Below are 18,634 nucleotides of genomic sequence, written 5' to 3' on the forward strand. Positions count from 1 at the left end.
ATAATTTATACCCTTGAATATTATTTAATTCACTTTGCTGTGCTTACACTCGTGAACCATAAGGAATATATGGCCATACATGCCATATTCTTCCTTTGCCTTTGTTGTTATTGCACTATATGCTAATTCATTCAAAAACTGTGATCCCCCCATTTACATATATCATTTGTCGTATATATTTTTTTTCTTTCTTTTTAAGGGTGTTTAATATGGAATACCATTAAAAAGATTTCCTCCTTTACATATTGGAAAGATATGGTAAGAAATGGCTCATATTTGTAAGCAATGCATCCATGCTGTGAATAATAGATGATCCCGTGAATTTGTGAATGTCAAGTGCATTGTTTTTTTTTTTTGTATTCGCCACTTTCACGCCATTTTATATCCTACACGGGAGGCATCACCGTCCTTAGAGTTTGTGTTTTTAGATGAATACTTTTTTTTTTGTGTTTTTTTTCTTTGTGTGTTCTTTTTTGTCCAATTCTTGGGGCTCATGTTGCTCCATTTCTGGTGTTTGCTGTGATTATTGTTGCTTATCGCCATACATACACACACATGTATGCACTGCGCAGTGACTCAGGTGTGTATGAAGCGAGAAAACGAAAAATGCCCCCAACTGTGGTAAATTAATGCCCAACATATATCCTCCCCCTCCCCCATACGGGAGTTTTAAAAATCGTTCCTGTCAAATGCAACTCAGGGGAAAAGTCGTATCGCTCTTTTCTCTATTTCGCCAAATGGGAAAAGTGGTTTTATCACGTCCGTTTGTGCAAAAAATTCGAACTGCAATACAAGCACAAATTGGTAGCCAAATAAGCACACGCGTGTATACACGTAAATATAGCTGTACGCACCTGCGCCGCCTTTCCAAATACACGCCCATGGCAGAGGAACGACAAGGCGAAAACAAATTTAAGTGGCATTAAGTTTGAAATCACATCATTGCACATGGGAATGTTTTCCTTTTTTTTTTTTTTTTCCACGCGGTGAAGGGTCCCCACTATCAGATTTACTGGCGCGAGTACACCCTTTGGAAATTCCTCGAGCCGTTTATGTGCGGCTGTGTTCTGCTGTGGTAAAGGGAAAACGAGGAAAGGTCTTCATCATGGGCAACCGTATAGTGCCCACCAGAGTGGTATCCACCAATATAATCCCCATCAGCATGGAGACTACTAACGTGGTGAACCCTACCGGAGCGTCGCCTGTGCTGGTATTCCTCCACCCCTGCAGACATGTTCCCCTGCCCATTCCCAATGTGGTAACTCATTTCTATAGACTGTATCTTCTTATTCAATCCGTTTAAATTGTTCATCACGGTTGCAAGGATGTCGTCGTCACTTCCGCTATGGTGTCCGTCTGGTGCAAATTTCCCCCCACGGTGGTAATTTCGTGTGTCTATTTTTTCAAAGGAGTAATTAGTGAAAGGGTCGCTCCCTTCATCATAGTGACTTTTCAACGAATCCAAGTAATACCTTTTTCTCCAAGCATGAATCGAATCGTCACTGGATAAGGCACTAACACTATTTTCATACATTTTATATTTCCCTTCCATGCTAAAAATTTTTTTTTTTTCAAAGTCAAAGTAGGCATCTTGACTGCTTTTCGAGACGTTATCTTTCTCTTCTACCTCCGCACTGCTCCTACTTATCGATTCGTCTTTTGTGGACAATCGTTTTGCATTTCTCCACATGACCTCATCTGTGCTTATCTGCTTCCTGTACAAATCGTAACTGCTTAAATTTTTTAACTCCGCCGAGTAAAAGGGGGAACTGTCACATTGGGGGGATTCACCGGTCCACACGGATGACAACTCTAAGTTGCTTTTGCCTCCTCCCCCGTACCCATGCCTACCATACAGTTCTCTATAAACATGCGTTTTTATATCTTCTATGGTGCCTCCCTCCATATGCTCCCCTTCCTCATCGTCGATTTTCAAAAAAGAATCCTCCGTTTCTGTTGCGAAGAAATCCTCCTCATCCGGGTCAAACAAGTCGTCCCCTACCGCACTGCATAGATTCCCTTCACATACGTTGCTATACTGGAGGTTTTGTTTTCTCATGTTTAGCAGCTTCTTCTTTTTCTCCTCATCCAGTATGGCTATACGGTTCGGGTCGTCACGCGTTTCGAGGTGGTTTCCTACTCCGCCATGCGGCTCCTCACCATCCGTCTCCTCAACAGCAGAGTCCACCCCCTGGGCATTCGACACATGTTGCTCCTCATCCTTCGCCCTATTTATAACATGGCTGATTATTACAGAATTATTCACGTAGGCATTTTTTGACAAGTCCCTTTTCCCGTGTTTATTGTAAACGCCTTTGTTTCCATTCATGGCTGTCTTCCCTCTAAAACTCCTCTTCCTTTCCCTTTCCATTTTCTCAAAAATGGAGTAATTCTTTGCGCAAGAAAGGTTCTGGAGGTGTTTTCCCTCTTTCGTTTGATCATCCCCCACATCGTTATTATGGTATGCAGTGGTTGCATCCTCCTCATGCTCTTCCCCTCTATCGATATTTAAATTATTTTCCTCATCAAGCAAGTTGTTCCTTTCTGCACCTTCCGCGTTATCTACTTCTAATGAGGATCTTTTCACTTCTGCATCCATTTCGTCGGTGTCTTTTCTTCCCTTTTGATGTTTCTCCTCGCCTTTGTCCCTATCCTCCTTTCGGTAGTAGGATAGCGGGCTCACCGTATAAATTTGTTTCATAATATTTCTAAATAGGTCCTTCTTTTGTTGTGCCGTTTCCGTTTTTTTATCTTCCTCTACCGGGGTCATTTCTACTGGTCCCTGTTTAGCCTGCTGCTCTTCCCGTTTCGCCTCACTTAGCCTCTTTTCCTGCAGCCGCCTCAACTCAACCTTCCTTTTCACCTGAGCTAGCCGCTTTTCTTCCAACCGTTTCATTTCCTCCAGGCGGCGTGCTCTTTCCGCCCTCTTCGCCTCTTCCATCCGTTCCATCTCCTCCAGCCTCTTCTTCTTCTCCTCTTCCTCCAAGCGCTTCCTTTCCTCCAACATTTTCATCTCCTCCAGGCGGCGTGCTTTTTCCGCTTTCTCCATCTCCTTCAACCGTTGCTCTTCTTCTAGCCGTTTCTTCTCTTCCAGCCGTTTCTTCTCTTCCAGCCGTTTCTTCTCTTCCAGCCGTTTCTTCTCTTCCAGCCGTTTCTTCTCTTCCAGCCGTTTCTTCTCTTCCAGCCGTTTCTTCTCTTCCAGCCGTTTCTTCTCTTCCAGCCGTTGCTTCTCTTCTAGCCGTTTCCTTTCCTCTAACAGTTTCTCTTCCTCCAACCGCTTCCTTTCCTCCAGCAGTTTCATCTCCTCTATTCTCAACAAATCCTCGTTCCTCTCTTCTTCCTGCATACTCCCTCCAGCTGCGTCCCCCATATCGCTGCTACTCCCCAGAGCCTGGTAAATTAACATCCTCTTATATTTCAAGTCTAATTTTTTGTTTTCCCCATTTCCGCTCTGTGACATCGAATCGATCGTCATGCTTTTCATAAAATTTGTGTCTCCTTCATTGGGATGTTCCCCGGACAGGCCTTTATGGTTCCCCAATAGATTATCTAAAAATGTGGGTCCGCCTCTGTTGGCTAGTTTTTCCTTTAACTTCAGTTTCGCCCTTTCTAAGATTCTTTCATTTTCTTCATAAAATTTGAGGGGTTCATTTTCCTTCATGGATCGTTTTATACATTTTTTCTTCTTCTTCAAGCTATTTTTTTTTAAAATGGTGTTGTGTGTAGTAGATTTGAACCTTTGGTAGATACTCTTTTTTCTGAAATTTGGTCTCCCCAATTTGTGGAACGCGTCACTTTGGTCTACGTCTTTTTTCATCTTTTCATTTATGTGAAGGATGGTTGCGGTGTTGTCTTCTGGAAAATGTCCTTCTCCACGTTCATCTTTGCTGTCCCCCTCACTGCACTCGTACTCATCGGGATCACTGCGATATCCTGTAACTGCTTCAAAAAAGCGTTCCGCCATATAGGCATACTCGTTAAACCCGCTGTCACTCTTGGAGGTTGATAGCCTTCTAAGGATGGTATTTCTTTCCCTTTCCACTTTGGGTCTTCCATACAATGCCCAATTGTTTTTTTTTTTTTTCTTCATCTGCTGTTTTTCTAAGTAGTCATTGAGACAGTCATTTATTTCGTTGTTCTGCACTGGCGCTGGTTCCTTTTTCGTGCCGCTTTCTCCTCTTTCTTTTTCTGCGTGTTGGTCATCCTTAGTCTTTAGCGCCGTGTCGGGGTTCGGTGTATTCACATCGTTTGCCACGCATTCTGCTCCGTTCTGCACCTCCTCATTTTTGTCCTCTTCTCCGCTGGCCTCCTTCTTCTCCTCGACTTCGACTGGGGTTTCCTCCCTTGATTCATCCTTTATCTTTGCTTCGTCCACTGGTTCGTGTGCTTTTTCTTGTACCTCCGGTTCGTCTTCCGCCTTTTCGCCCCCATCCCCCTCTCTGACTGACATATCCGCTAGCAAGGCCATTTTCTTCCTTTCCAGCAGCTGCAGCTCTAACTCCTCCAACTCTTTCTTCTTCCGAGCGTTTTCTATTTCCAGTTCGAGCAATTCCTTTTCTTTCCGTTTATTCTCAATTTCGGTGTTCACATCTGCGTCTTTCGAGGCATTACCCTCTTCGGCAGGAACTTTCTTCACTGCTTCTTTTAGAGCAACTCCGTCTTGGTTTATCACACCTTTCTCCCCCTTCCTTCCGTCATCCCCCTTTGTGTTGTCTACACCCTCATCGTCCGAGCCAAAATTGAAAATATCAAATAGGGACTTGTCTGGAACGTAATTGTTTAGCGCCACGAATAGATCATTCACCACGTCGTTCTGCGCAGGTTTTCCGACCTCCTCTTGAGGATCCTTTGAGGGATGATCCTGACTCCGTTCCGCTTTTGTACCATGCCCCTCCTTAACTCCCCCTTCTAACGTTGCCATTATTGTGTTTTCCATCACCTCCGCCTGCCTCCTCCCGAGGGTAGCAGTTTCCCCCCTTTTCCGAATAATCTCATTCTTCATTTTGATCAGATCAATTTTGTCTTTTTTTATTTTTTTTTTTTTCTCACTTATGAAACTTTCATAAGAAAAATCGCTATCCCTGATTTCCGACATGACTCCACTTTTATTTTCGTCCTTCAATTTTACAACATTTTCCTGTTCATATTCGTGGAAGAGAAATTCCACCTTGTCATATGCTGAGCCAGATGAATCATCCCTTTTCGTTTTTTTTTTTTTTTTTTCCTTCTCGAGCATGTAATTTTCATACAAGGGGTTTAAAAACCAAGCGCTTGATGTCCTCTTATGCTTAAAGCTATGCTTTGGTAAATTCACGTCGTAGGTTATTCTTCTGCCTTTCGTTTCGTGCTTCTTTGCCAGGTTTTCCAAAACTTCAAAGTCCTTCTGGTCGTACGATTCGTATATGTAGTAGTATACGTTGTTCAAAATTTCGTCTTTAAATGTGTTCAGTTGGTCTGCGTTGATCAGGTTGTCCAGGTTGAAGTTGTCTTCGTTGTTGTTTTCCTGGCCGGGGCTGCCAGGTTGTTCTTCTTTTGGCGCTGCTTCCTCCTGTGCCGCCGTGACATCCTTTCGGTTGCTCTTACCCTTGGCTTTTTTCTTTTTCTTCATGTTTTCCTTCTTTATTCTCTCAATTTCTCTTTTCAGTTTGTGTATGACTGCGCTTCTTTTGGACTTCTTGCCCCCCTCGGCTGTTTCCCCCTTTGCGTTTTTCTTCTCCCCCTCCCCGTTTCCCCCTCCTTGGTCATTCCTCCCCTTGTCATTCATTTCATTTTGTTTTTTCAATTCTTCGATATTCTTTTCTAGCTCATTAATTTTTAACTCCATCTTGGAAATTACCTCCTGGTTGTCTTTGCTCTCTTTCTGCATTTCTGCACCCTCATCAATCACATTTAAATTTAAGGACGTGTCGATAATGGTATGAGTGATATTCGAATCTTCTTTCCTTTCCTCACATATTTTGAATTCATCGTAAAAATTATCATAAAAGTACATTTGTTCGACTAGCCTATTCATTCCTTCTGTGTATTTTTTCAATTCGTTTTTGTTCCCTGTCCCGTTGTTTGCACTATCCACATCGTTGCTACAGAAGAACTTATCATCGTCTTCGTATTTTTGAAGAATATAGTTCAGCGTGAAGTCTTCGTCGTACTTCACATTGTTCTGGTTACTATACGCCACTAGGTTCGTTTCGTTAATGTTGTTTTGGCTTTGCCTCACTCCCCCATGCGGTAGGGCCCCGCCCATGTTGCCGTAAGGTTGGTAGTTTGTCCACTGTGGATAACCCGCACAATTATTATAGTTGGGGTAATTCCCATAATAGGGGTCATTCCCGTAATTGGGGTAATTACTACAGTTGGGGTAAATTCCCACCTCGTTGCTCACCGTAAAATTGGCTGCATAATTCATTTGATAATTGGGGGGACCATACGGGTTGTTCCCCATCTGGTTGTTCAGGTCGTACAAAACTTGGCCATTATTGGCATACTCTGTTTGCCCATTCATCGGGGGGTCTGTCAGCCGCTCTGGTTGTGTATCCATGGCGACCCCTTCCGTGGGTGGGCTCTTGATAGACCCCTTCCTTGGGGGATGCATTTTGTAATTTTCCATTGGGTATGCCCCCACCTTCTTGTTGCCATTATTACCACTTCCAGTGGCGCCTTCCTTTGGGTACGTCACACTGGGCCCACTCGCATGTTGGGCTTCCTTCAAATTGGCGACCTCCCCCCCCTTTTGGGTTATACCGACATGAGGGAGCTCCTTTTCCTTATTGGGAAACTGTTTTTGTATTAATTCCGCTTTATTTGCATACGAATGCGCTGCTAGTTTTCCATTTTTCCCATTCAGTACCTCCTTCTTACCCCCTTGGTAATTGTCCTTTCCATTTTTTTTATCGTCCTGTCCAATATTTAACTTGTCTAGGATGGAAACCCTTTTTACACTCCTGTCCAGAATGCATCTATCTGTGTAGTAAGTCTTTTCTTTTTTATTTCCGTCACCGTCTAAATCGTCTAAATCTAATTCGTCTACAAATTGTTCTTCATTCAATTCTGACTGGTCGTCCGCGTTGGTGGTTCCTTTTCCCCCGTCTGCCTCAAAAGACTTCGTAGCATTTTCACTACTATTACCGTTATTACTATCCGGAACGGGGTGCTGTTCATTTCCCCTCTCGGGCATTGGCCCCTCCTCCGCCAACGCCTGTTCATCGTTCATGGTTAGTGTGTTTTGCGCCTTGTAAGGAGGAGGAGCTTTGCTAGGTTTGCCCTTAATGTCGCTCATAATTTTTCCCTTACTTCTTGGGATGTACTGATTTTTTAGCTTCGTAGAATAGTCCTTGCTGCCCTGTTTTTGAATCCCATAGCTTTTCCCTTTAGTGGAGATTTTACTTAACATATTTTTCTTTTCAAAATATGCCTTATCTTTAATTTTCAATTTTGTGCAAAAGAAGGTAAAGAGTGAGTGAACTTCCACAGTGGCGTTGCAGTTCACATGATTGATAAAATTTAAGTCCCTTTCCTTTTCGTACCTCCAGTTGTCTTTCCACTTTTTCATAACACAGTGGGGGAACGGGTGTTCTTTTTCCCTTTTGTCCTTCCAAATGTGCACGTTTTTTTTTGACGATGCGCATGTCGAATCGCTGTAAGAATTTGCCTCGTTAGAACTCTTCCTCGATATATCCCAGGAGTGCACATATTTTGCTAACAGAAGTATCAGCTCCGAATTGTTCACTTTTTTTTTCGAAAAAATGTCATCTCTGTCCACACTCGTTTTGGCCTCATCGGCACCTATGCTGCTTGGCCTCTGTGTCTTCCTCAAAACGAATGTTCTCTTACCCCTTCGTTTTATTTTTTCCTTACAGGATGGGGTGACAGCTGCACTTTTCAGTGTGTCCCATTTGGACGTTTCTGTCAACGCGGTTGTCACTTTGTTTAAATGCTTCCACTGAAGGAAGATCCACTTCCGCAGGCGTGTGCAGCCCCTGCGTTTGCCTTTCCCTTTTATCCTCCTATTTATGTAATGCCATTTTTTAAAAACGCAGGTATCCACTGGGGACGCGTCCATTTGTAGGACGTCCACCTTGACTGTGTCCATCCCGCCGCTCCCCCTTCTTATCAATCACATTTACAAGAAAATTTCAGGCAGCGTTTTCCTCCCCTGTCCACAACTGCGCACATTTGGTCTTTACACAATACACGCAGAAATGTGTTAACCAGGGGGACACTCAAACAGTTATACCCCTTCGAAAAATAATCTGGAGCAAGTGCGTTTGTAACTGCAGGGGGGGCTGCTAAAAGGCCAAAAAAAAATGTATGTCTTCGATTGTCCGTTTTGGCAACCACCTGCTGAATTGTTACCGCCTCTTTGCAAAATTGGGAAAGAATATTTTTTTTTGCCGCTCGTCTGTCTGCCGCTTCGTTTCATACCATTGCATTTTTTTTTTTTTTTTTTTTTTTTTTTTTTTTTTACCTCAAAAGTTGAGTTGTCCAAATAAAGCGCTGTTTAACCGCTGTTTGTATTCACACTTGCATAAAAAAAAAGGAAAACGTCGAAATGGAAGAGCGCACATTTTAACTGCGAAATATTATCTTCGATGTGATGACTGTGCCATGTGGCGCATGGGACGAAAATTAAAACCTTTTTAAGCGCTGCCTCTTTGCGAACGCGGTTGGGGAACAATTGAAGAATCGAAAAAAGACGTCGCCAAAAAGTGAAGTGGTGAGATGGCAAAACTGCAGAAGTTGTCTTTGCGCTGTTGGGCAAACATCCACCTATGCATACTGCATACGCGTTAAGAGTATTAACCCTCACGTGAACACCACCCCGTATGCATCGCCCCCCTTGCACACTACCAAAGTTTACAGCTAACTTTTGCTGAACGGACAGGTGGTTCACCAACTTTGCCTTTTTCACACTTAACAAACATGTAACTTTAAAAAAAAGAGTTTCCGTTAAAATGAACCTACCAGCTGATAAAAAAAAATATATAAATAACTTTGCAGGAATAAATTCTTTTTTTATTCATTTTCATCTTAAACCATTTTTGCGCATTCCCCCATTTGTACATCCGAATGACGCTTTTTTTGCATAAACCAGGGGAAAAAAAAGAAAAAATTTGGCCCACACAATGCCGGAGTGAACACGTTGTTATTAAACATTTAAAAAGGAACACATATATCCAGACAATGCTAATGCTTATTGTTTCGAGGGAGTGATTAGACTCCTCCCAGTTGCAGCGTAACATGCCACCTTTCCGCCGTGGTTCTCACTACGCAGTAAAGTATGAGCAACACTATTGTAACATAACGTGTGGAAAACACTTTCGCGTAGTTTTTTTCTCCCCCCTTTGAAATAATTACGCTCAGGAAAAAAAAAAGCACATAATGAGGTACACAAAAAAAATAAAATACGAAGCAACGTAGACAACGCAGTGATATGGAAAGAGCGTGCCCCAACAAACGGTCAGATAAAATTCCCACCTATTACAAAACTGAGCAAGGTCGATTTGTGCGAAAAAAAAAAAATTCAAGTGGCGGAAAGAAAAATACCACTTAAGTGGTTTGCAGTATGTAGGAAGTGCCAACTAACGTTGACATGAAAAACCCTCTCTGGAACAAGTTCATTCCTCCTGCGCCCCAACAATTCGGACTTTTTACATGCCAACAGTAATGTGGAAAAAATGGAAACGCTATAACAATAGGTGTGTTCTCACATTTTTTTGCCCTCTTCAAATTAGGAGTTATAAAAAAAGAAACACAAAATGGTGCCTCACCTTTTTGAGTAAGCGATTCTTCTAGCAGAAAAATGTCGGTGTGTTTATCGCCGCAGAGGGGGTCGCCTTTTCTAAAGGAAAGCCCACATACGTGTTCGATCGAACAAGAAAGGAAAAAAAAAAAAAAAAAAAAAAAAAAAAAAAAACATTCGGAGAAGGCCCCAATGTGCGCTAGAGTACTTCTACATGTGCCACACCGTTTAGATGTGCATGCACAACGATGCCTTGCTTCGATCTGCTCACCCTCTTGATAACAAAATATCCACTTGCACGAAGTGCTCCCAATTGTGGGGCCCCCTCAAAAAAAAGTACACCCTATCGTGGTGCTTCCCCCAAAACAGCAGCGACTCACACAGTTATACACAATGAGGAGTTGCAATTTCGCTAAACTGGCCGAGTTAAGGCATCCGCTGGGTATAAATTCCCCCAAAACGACATACATACGAAGGTTAAAAATAAGGATCAAGCAATTCAGCACAATGAAAATGCACACATGCAAGCATCTCATCGAGACGAACGAGTTGCATGACCTTATAAAGAACAAAAGGGAGCATTTGCTATTTGACGCAAGCGGTTACAATATCAGGCAGGGGGAAAAATATAAAAACTCCTTTGATGAGCACGAACAGGAAGAAAGAATAGAAGGAAGCATCTCCTTCAATTCGATAGTTACCTCCAATGAAAATCCCAATTTTTCTTTTTTCTTCCCAACTGAAGAAGAATTTTTCTCCTACCTAAGGAAGCTACTTGTGGAAAGTCCAGTGGACATAAAAATAAATACACTAGAAGATGTGCCTATCATTTTTTACGAAAAGGATGAAATATTTTATGCCCCCAGAATTTGGTTCATGTTCAAATTATATGGATTCCAAAATGTGCAAATTTTAAATGGCGGTTTGAATAAATGGCTCAATGAGGAAAGGGACGTCTTGGCAACAGTTGGAAAGGCACAAATATTTGAGCACCTTCCACAGAGGGACAAAATTATCCAAGTCGAAAAACTGATAAAAGAACATGTAGAAAAAAATAAAAAACAAATAAGTGAAAATTGGAATAAAAGCATATACCATTATGCAGATATAGACAATTTCATCACCGGAAGGAAGAAAAAAAATGATAACATGGGACGTTTTGTCCTTGTGGATACCAGGCCGAACAGCTCCTTTAGCGCGCTGTTGCCCATTAATGAAAAGGAAAAAGTGGACAATTTCATTCCCTTTTCGGTTAACATACCTTATCATCATTTTATTAGAAGCCATAATGAGAAATATAAATTTTTTACTTTTAAAAATGAGGCCGAAATAAGGAACATTTGTGACAAGTACGATCTTCTAAATGAGCAGAAGACGGTCATATCGACATGCAGCAAAGGAATCAGTGCCTGTGTTTTACTCTTCCTTCTGCATCAGCTAAATAAGCCGCTCCACCAACTGGCACTGTATCATGGGAGCCTTGTCGATTATATGTTTAGGAAGTACGGCCTTCAGTAGGAGGTGTGCGTGGTTGGCCATTTGTTTTGCTTTCTTCCTTTAGGTGAGCAGAAGGGGACACCTCTTCTTCAAGATAGGTTTTCCGCCTTTGTTATCATCCCAGTTGAAGAGAAGCAACGTTGTTACTTTGTTATGTTTTTTTTTTTTTTTTTTTTTTTCGTTCCTCCAACTGAACAAATTTGAAAGGGGAAACCCGAGTGTACGTACAACACTTTTTTTTTTTTTTTTTCCCTCCCACATGGGAAGAACAAGCCATTACATACAAACAGGTATACATATTTGCATATATGAACCTTTTCTGAACAATACTGAAGGAGAAGCTTCCCCAGCGTGAATTCGTTTGGACATCACCACGATGAAAAAGTTTGGAGAGATATATTTTTGTTTCCTCGTCTTTGTTGTCCATTCTATTGTGTATACATTACCGTGTATGCCAAAATGAAGAACAACAAAAGTAAAGGGGGAAATAAAAAGAAAGTCCAAACGGCAAAGGGCGGGGGTATTACTACCCATGGGAATTCGGACTCCCCAAAAATTGCCCTCCAAAATGGGGGTGGTAAAGACAAGCAGAAAGGGGAAGCCATAGAAGGCTCCCATGAAAAGGTAACTCAACAGGAAGATCGAAACAAACCTTCCGATGGTCATCAAACTACAGATAACAATTTTGAAGGGGCTAAAATGATAAGCGCCAGCCCGTCCTCCGTGTGTGCACCTATGCAGGTTCGCCCCTCAGGGAAAAAGGTGGAATACCCCAAAAAGGAAAGCAATAGGAAGAAGCCACAAAAAGGGAAAACGATCATCAAAAAGGGTGCCCCTTCCTCGGGTGATATAAATATAGAGAGTGAAAAACAAAGCAGTAATAACAAAAAAAGGAATAAACCGACCACTGGGGAAGACAGCAAAAAGGGGTTGAAAAAAGAGATGCATGAGGAAGAAAAAAAGACGAAAGGGGAGACTGCATACGAAGTACCCCCCACTAAGGAACAACCCACCATAGGGAAAGACTTAGCGCAAAGTAGTGGAGAAAAAGAAGCCGCAATCATCTCACCAGATCACCAAATATTGGAGAGTGAATCAGGTAAAAAGTGTGAGGACCCCCACGTGGATTCCGAAAATGCCAATGGAGTGAAAACAAATGCAAATAAAAAGAGGAAAATAAGCAAAAAAGGCGAAGTGGACGGGCAAAACGAAACGAGCAGTCAGTGCGAAAAAAAGGACGGACAAGCAGTCACTTCACAGCCTGACACGATCAATGAAGAAGGTAAGGCCCCCCCCGAGACAACCACCTTGATCGAAAAAAAAAGCCAAAAAACTGCCTGCAAAAGCGACGCGGCAAATAAACCAAAAGGAGCAAAAATTACCCTCAGCGAAGAAGAAACAAAAGAAAAAATTTACAAATATATGAAGCAAACGAATAGACCCTACTCAGTTATTAATGTGTACGACAACCTACACGGCACCATCAGCAAAAACGTTGTCCAAAAATTAATGGACGAATTGAGTACAGAAAAAAAACTCCAATGTAAGGAGTATGGGAAAGCCAAAGTATATCTGGTCAATCAAAGGGAATTTAAAAGCCTAAATATGCAGGAAATGGAAAAATTAAAAAAGGACATTGAAGGGATGAGAGAGCAAACCGAAGTAGCCAAAAATAATTTTAACCATTTTGCTAAAATAAAAAAAAAGGTCACTCAAGATTTAGAGCTAGTAGAAAATGTGGATAAATACAAAAAGGAATTTCACCTAGTGGAGGAAGAAATAAAAATGTACCAAGAGGCAAACAAAGCATGCAAGCTAACTGCAGACGAAATTGACCTGATTAAAAAGAAACATGGCTACTTACACGCTATGTGGCTTAAGAGGAAAAACCTCTGCGTGGAAATAATTAAGTGCGTTGCCACTGTAACGGATAAGGACACCAAGGGCGTCATCTTCCACTTGGGCATCGACGTCGACGAGGACGTGGTCCCGCTCAGCTTGTACTCCTAGGGTGATAATGCGGCAAAATCGCCACACACAGGAAATTAATTTTTTTTACAAAAGGGGAAAGCACCCAAAGTTCACATGCGTTTGTAACGTATGTACACTTTGACGAGGAGCACTGATTAAGTCTTAAAGCGAATTGACACGGGGGAGGAAAAAAAAAAAAAAAAAAAAATTCCATCATTGCAGATGGAGGAAGGAGAAGTTAAGAATGCGTTTAAAATGAGACAAATGCCAACTGAACGGATATCCATTTGGCCATACGCGTGAAAGGTGGATCCACCTTTGGGGTCTTTTCCACTTGCACACCAGTTCGGTATTCACTTTCCTCTTTTGACCGCGCAGGAAGGCGTATATACAACGCAGCGAAAAAGGACGCCATAGTGAAGTACAAAAAAAAAAAAAAAAAAAAAAAAAAAAAAAAAAAATAGCTCGATGGTTAGCTAATTAGCATTGCACTGCTATACCCACGCCGGGGGATAGGGGGTAGCCCAAATTAGGTCTCTTTCACCACAATTTTGGGAAAGACATTCATTGTCTGCAGCTCCTGGAAGAGCAATTTGCACGCATAGGGCATTTTAACAAGAGCATTTTTGTCACACTTCTGACAGAAGGTGCAGTAAGTGTCGTAACCCATCATTCCACAATCTTCACAAATGTACACATCACACACATCACTACTTAACATTAATCGTTCAAGTAACAAATTACTAACACCATATGCTATGAGGCAATCTCTTTCCATTTCACCTAACCGTAATCCTCCTTCTTTGGACCTCCCTTCAGTTGGTTGTCTAGTTAACAACTGTCTTGGTCCTCTAGCCCTGGCATGGATTTTATCCTGTACCATGTGCTTTAACTTCTGATAATAAATGGGTCCCATAAAGATATACGTTTCTAGCGGTTCCCCCGTTAACCCAGAGTACAGCAATTCTTTACTAGAACAGTTGAAGCCATATTTAAACAAAATGGATGCCATCTCCTCAAAGGGGGTGCCACTAAAAATGGATCCATATTTTAATTCTCCATCTAGCACTGCTGATTTGGAGGCAACAAGTTCGAGTAACTTCCCCACTGTCATACGGGATGGAAATCCATGTGGGTTCATAATTAAATCAGGGCATATACCAGATTCAGTAAATGGCATATCTTCCTGATTAACTAGCAAACCGACGACTCCCTTTTGGCCATGCCTTGAGCTAAATTTATCCCCCAATTCGGGTAGTCTTGTTTGGCGCATAATAATTTTGTAAATTTTTAACCCTTCTGCGTTTTCTGTAAAAATAATTTTGTCAATATAAGATGGGTACACACTTTTGTATTTAACCTCATTCGCCTTTAAATCGTTTAAGTCGATTTTGCTGATATCCTTCACGTGATCTTTAACGTTTTTTGGTGAATATTTATTTATGTACACTTGTCCTTCTTTTAGTAGATAGCCAATGGAGACTACTCCGTCTACGTCCAAAGAGTGATATTTTTTAATTTCCTTGTTGTGGAATTTTTTCGGCTCCTCCACGTTGGTGACTGCGCCGTTTTCTGCGTGGTCTCCTTCTTCCTTCACTTGGCGTTGCTTCGGTACGGCATGTTGCTTCTCCTGAAGCTGCTTTTCCTGCCGTTGTTTGTCCTGCCGCTGCTGCAGTTTGCTGATCGCCAGGGGGGAGGGCAACACCAAATCGTTGGACCCGTTAAAGTACTTCTTCAACTCCACGGCATGCTTCCTCAGAGACATGCACCTTCCGAAGCCCCTATCGATCGAGGACTTGTTCATGACAATGGCGTCCTCAATGTCGTACCCGCCGAAACTCATAACGGCCACGATGGCATTCTGTCCAGCAGGCAATTTTTCAAAGTTAATAAATTCAATCGTCTTGGATTTTACTAGCGGTTTCTGGGGGTAAACGAGCAGATACAGTAAAGTATCACACCGAACGAACTGATTATATCCAATGGCTCCAATGGCCTGCTTACCCATTGCACATTGGTAGGTATTACGGGGACTCTGATTATGATTCGGATAAGGAATGAGTCCAGCTACCACCCCCAATATGGTCAGGGGGTCTATTTCCAGATGAGTCGTATTTACAGAAATGTCTGACTCGTTCAGCGCGATAAGAAGATTGTTCTGTTCATTCACGTCTATCCACTCGATGACGGAACTTTTAAGTAAATCGAAAAAGTTAATGGTTCCTTTTTCTAGTGACAAAATATGCTCCTGAGTCAGCTTTGATTTTCCATTTTCCACAATTATTAGCGGCCTGCACAACCTCCCACCGTCAGTCGAAATGTAAATAGCGTTATGCAAAAAATTGTCGTATATAGAAACGAACTGCCCAATTTTGCCATACCTTCTTAAGCACCTAATTCGTCTCATAAATACGCGTGGCTTCTTATGCACACCTAGAAGTATCCCATTAAAAATTACAAAAAAAATTCCCTCCTTGTACATTTCCTCTCCTGTTAGACTGTCACTGTCTTCCACCCCCAGGGTGTATAATATTTCAATTAGGTGTTCATTATTTTCGTTATCATTTGTGACATGTGTCATGAGGGCTAAATTTTTCACTAATCCACAGGATTCCCCTTCTGGAGTATCACAGGGGCATAGAACTCCCCACTGCGATGGTTGCAATGCCCTTGGCCCACTAACCTTTCTACCTTTTTCGAATTGCGAATTCAGTCTGGTCATCATACCAATACATGCAATGAAGGATAAACGGGACAATACCTGAGATACTCCACTTTTCTCCATTTTAAATCTTTTAATGTTCCAGTTTCCCGTCGAAATTGCTGCTTGCATCCCCCTCGTAATGATATCCTTTGGTAGACTCCTAAACACATCAGGGTAGGTTTCATTTATATTTCCGCTGTACTTTAACTTGGACGTATAATTACTTTGCATATACTTGCTGAGCGTCTGATCTATCTGCTTCTTCAGGGTGAAGTAAAAACGTTTGTATAAATCTTCAAAAAGAAGGGATATTAGCTGCCCAGCTAGCTCCAACCTCTTATTACCATAGTAGTCCTTATCATCTAATTCGTTTTTATTATTTGCGCTATCTAGAACCCGTCTAATCATCAGACAGATGCATCTAGCTTTGTTTCTAAAATCGTACTTGTTCTTCTGCTGAATGTGGGATAGAAGAACTCTGCTCAGAAAATCCAACCCTTCTTCGATAATGTCCTTTTCATTTTTTACTTGCTTTTCCTTCATGGAACTGAAGAACCCCTTGGCTAGCAATCTCGGCCTAATCTTCTTCCCTATGTAGAGCAGTGCATCTAAATTTGTCCTTATATTCTCACTGTACAGCTCATACAGGGATAGTAGAATCCCGTTCAGGTAATTCCTGTGCGAACCTATCATTTGAAATATTTCCTGGTCGGTTTCATACCCCATGGCTCTAAGGATAATACACACGCCAATATCTTCAATGAAGGAATTATGCTTTAGGTACAATTTGTTGTTCTTATAAACAATGGCACATCTACTCTTAGACTCTGCTGTTGTAGATGTGATCGTTGCACAGATATTATGTTTTATGTCCATCTCTACAATGATTCTATTTTTTGACAGCTGCTCCTGCATTAGAAGAACCCTTTCCGTCCCTTTAACGATGAAGTACCCCCCAGGGTCGTAGGGACACTCACCCAATTTCATCAGTTCCTCTTCACTCTTATTGTTTAGAATACATATGTCACTTCTTAACATGACAGGCAATCTCCCTATCTCCACGTTATTCTTTCTAATTATGTTGCTACCTTTTACGTATTCTACATCTACATAGATGGGAGCCGAATAGGTTAAGTCTCTTTGTCGACATATCTGTGGAGTCAAATTTGTTTCTATCATATTTTCTTCAACCAAAGGTCTCCCTACAAATATATCTAAAAACTCCACATAGAAATGCTCATCTATATCGGATTTTAAAATTTTATTTGTTGTTGCATTCATTATTGTCTTTATCTCATGCCTGATGAAATAGTTGTACGACTCGATGTGCTGTTTAACCAATCCCTTCACCTTTAAGTACGCTGGCAACAGCTTCCATTTTTCGGTCACATTTTTTATATCCTTCGATTCTTCATAGATCTTTTTATTATGTGCCCTACTTTTTACGACAAGTTCGGAGAAGTTGTCTTCTGCTCTGTTTTTCCCCCTATTGGGGATAGACCTAGGGGGATCAGAACAGATGGGGATTCCATCCATTGGTTCGATCTTTACCCCTTCATGTGTCTTACCGTTTGGTTTATCCTCCCTAAATTGGACGAACCGTTGGTTAATCGCTTCGACCTGGTCGCTGCGTTGCGCCAACCCCGGGGAGTACCCCTCACCGATGTTATCCTGCTTTTTTACATTCTTCTGCTGGGAAGCACTCCCCCTAAGGGTCCCTTCACCTACATTTTTATACTCATTTACGTCACCTGAAAAGGCGATGCTGCTCATCTCATCGTCCGATTCGTTGATCTTTATTTTAAACTTTTCCTCCTTCCCTCTTTCGTCCTTTTGTCCATAAATAAGCGGGTCTTCTTTGGCACCCTTGATTATTCCTTTCGCATCTTCCTGCTTGCTCTCCATCTCGTCGTTCACCTCGACGTTGTCTTCATTGTCCTCCTCCGTTTTTCCTTTTCTCTTTTTTGCCTTAATTCGTATGACCCCCTTCATGGTGGTGGTTTGCGAGCTTCAGTTTGGAAAATTCATATAAAGCAGATAATCACTACGGCGCAGAAAATGATGTTAACTCGCTTGGTGCACCGACACCTGCGTAACAGATACACAGGTATACACCCCTACGGCTACTTAACTGTGCGCCTTTCGTACCATTCGCTAAAATTCGCTAACATCTGTTCGCATACAAGTAGGATTGCGGCGGTTCGGGTTAACCATTTCGCATATTTTATTAGAAGTAGAATTTTACTTATCTTTTTTAAAAAGCCATGCTTTGACAATCTTCTCCGGTTTTCATATCCCCCTCTGGTTACATGTTTTTCTCCCTTGCTTCGTTTGAACTAGCCGAAGTGGGAAGTTCCGCAGAAATGATCCCGGCTTGCATAAAATTGACACGTTGGCTCCTACGACCAGCAGGCCATAACTGATAACCGTTTTATCTCTATTTTCTTCTTAACAAAATGGCTAAGTTGGTTAGAAAAAAAAAGGACCATTCGAACATGCATACCAACGTGCATAAATATATGTACATAATTTACACGTATGCGTGGTGGTATGGCTTGTGGAGCAGGTTCCGCAATGAACTTTCATCTGCCAGAACTTTTCGATTTTTTTTTTTTTTTTTTTTTTTTTCCTGCTTCATTCCATCTGTGCTTTAAAATGAGTTGGCGCTATTTTTTTGCCCACGCTGTAATTAGCCCTATGTTAGCACATATAATACAATTCTT

General features: G+C 41.8%; 4 protein-coding genes across 4 annotated transcripts; 2 read left to right on the forward strand and 2 right to left on the reverse strand.

Moving 5' to 3' along the window:
* Nucleotides 1–1,009: 1,009 nt before the first annotated feature.
* PCOAH_00006930 (Uncharacterized protein) lies at nucleotides 1,010–8,089 on the reverse strand (the record flags this gene model as incomplete). The annotated part of the gene is made up of 1 exon (XM_020057503.1): nucleotides 1,010–8,089. One exon carries the CDS (start codon nucleotides 8,087–8,089, stop codon nucleotides 1,010–1,012), a length of 7,080 nt encoding a protein of 2,359 aa, XP_019913321.1.
* Nucleotides 8,090–10,132: 2,043 nt separating this feature from the next.
* On the forward strand, nucleotides 10,133–11,257 carry PCOAH_00006940 (Uncharacterized protein; the record flags this gene model as incomplete). Its single annotated transcript, XM_020057504.1, has 1 exon — nucleotides 10,133–11,257. One exon carries the CDS (start codon nucleotides 10,133–10,135, stop codon nucleotides 11,255–11,257), a length of 1,125 nt encoding a protein of 374 aa, XP_019913150.1.
* Nucleotides 11,258–11,695: 438 nt separating this feature from the next.
* Nucleotides 11,696–13,246, forward strand: PCOAH_00006950 (Tat binding protein 1(TBP-1)-interacting protein; the record flags this gene model as incomplete). Its single annotated transcript, XM_020057505.1, has 1 exon — nucleotides 11,696–13,246. One exon carries the CDS (start codon nucleotides 11,696–11,698, stop codon nucleotides 13,244–13,246), a length of 1,551 nt encoding a protein of 516 aa, XP_019913056.1.
* Nucleotides 13,247–13,736: 490 nt separating this feature from the next.
* On the reverse strand, nucleotides 13,737–17,903 carry PCOAH_00006960 (DNA-directed RNA polymerase subunit beta; the record flags this gene model as incomplete). Its single annotated transcript, XM_020057506.1, has 1 exon — nucleotides 13,737–17,903. The coding sequence occupies one exon, from the start codon at nucleotides 17,901–17,903 to the stop codon at nucleotides 13,737–13,739; it is 4,167 nt and encodes a 1,388-aa protein (XP_019913027.1).
* Nucleotides 17,904–18,634: the final 731 nt, after the last annotated feature.

Source organism: Plasmodium coatneyi, chromosome 4, assembly GCF_001680005.1.
Source record: "Plasmodium coatneyi strain Hackeri chromosome 4, complete sequence".
Taxonomy (NCBI): domain Eukaryota; phylum Apicomplexa; class Aconoidasida; order Haemosporida; family Plasmodiidae; genus Plasmodium; species Plasmodium coatneyi.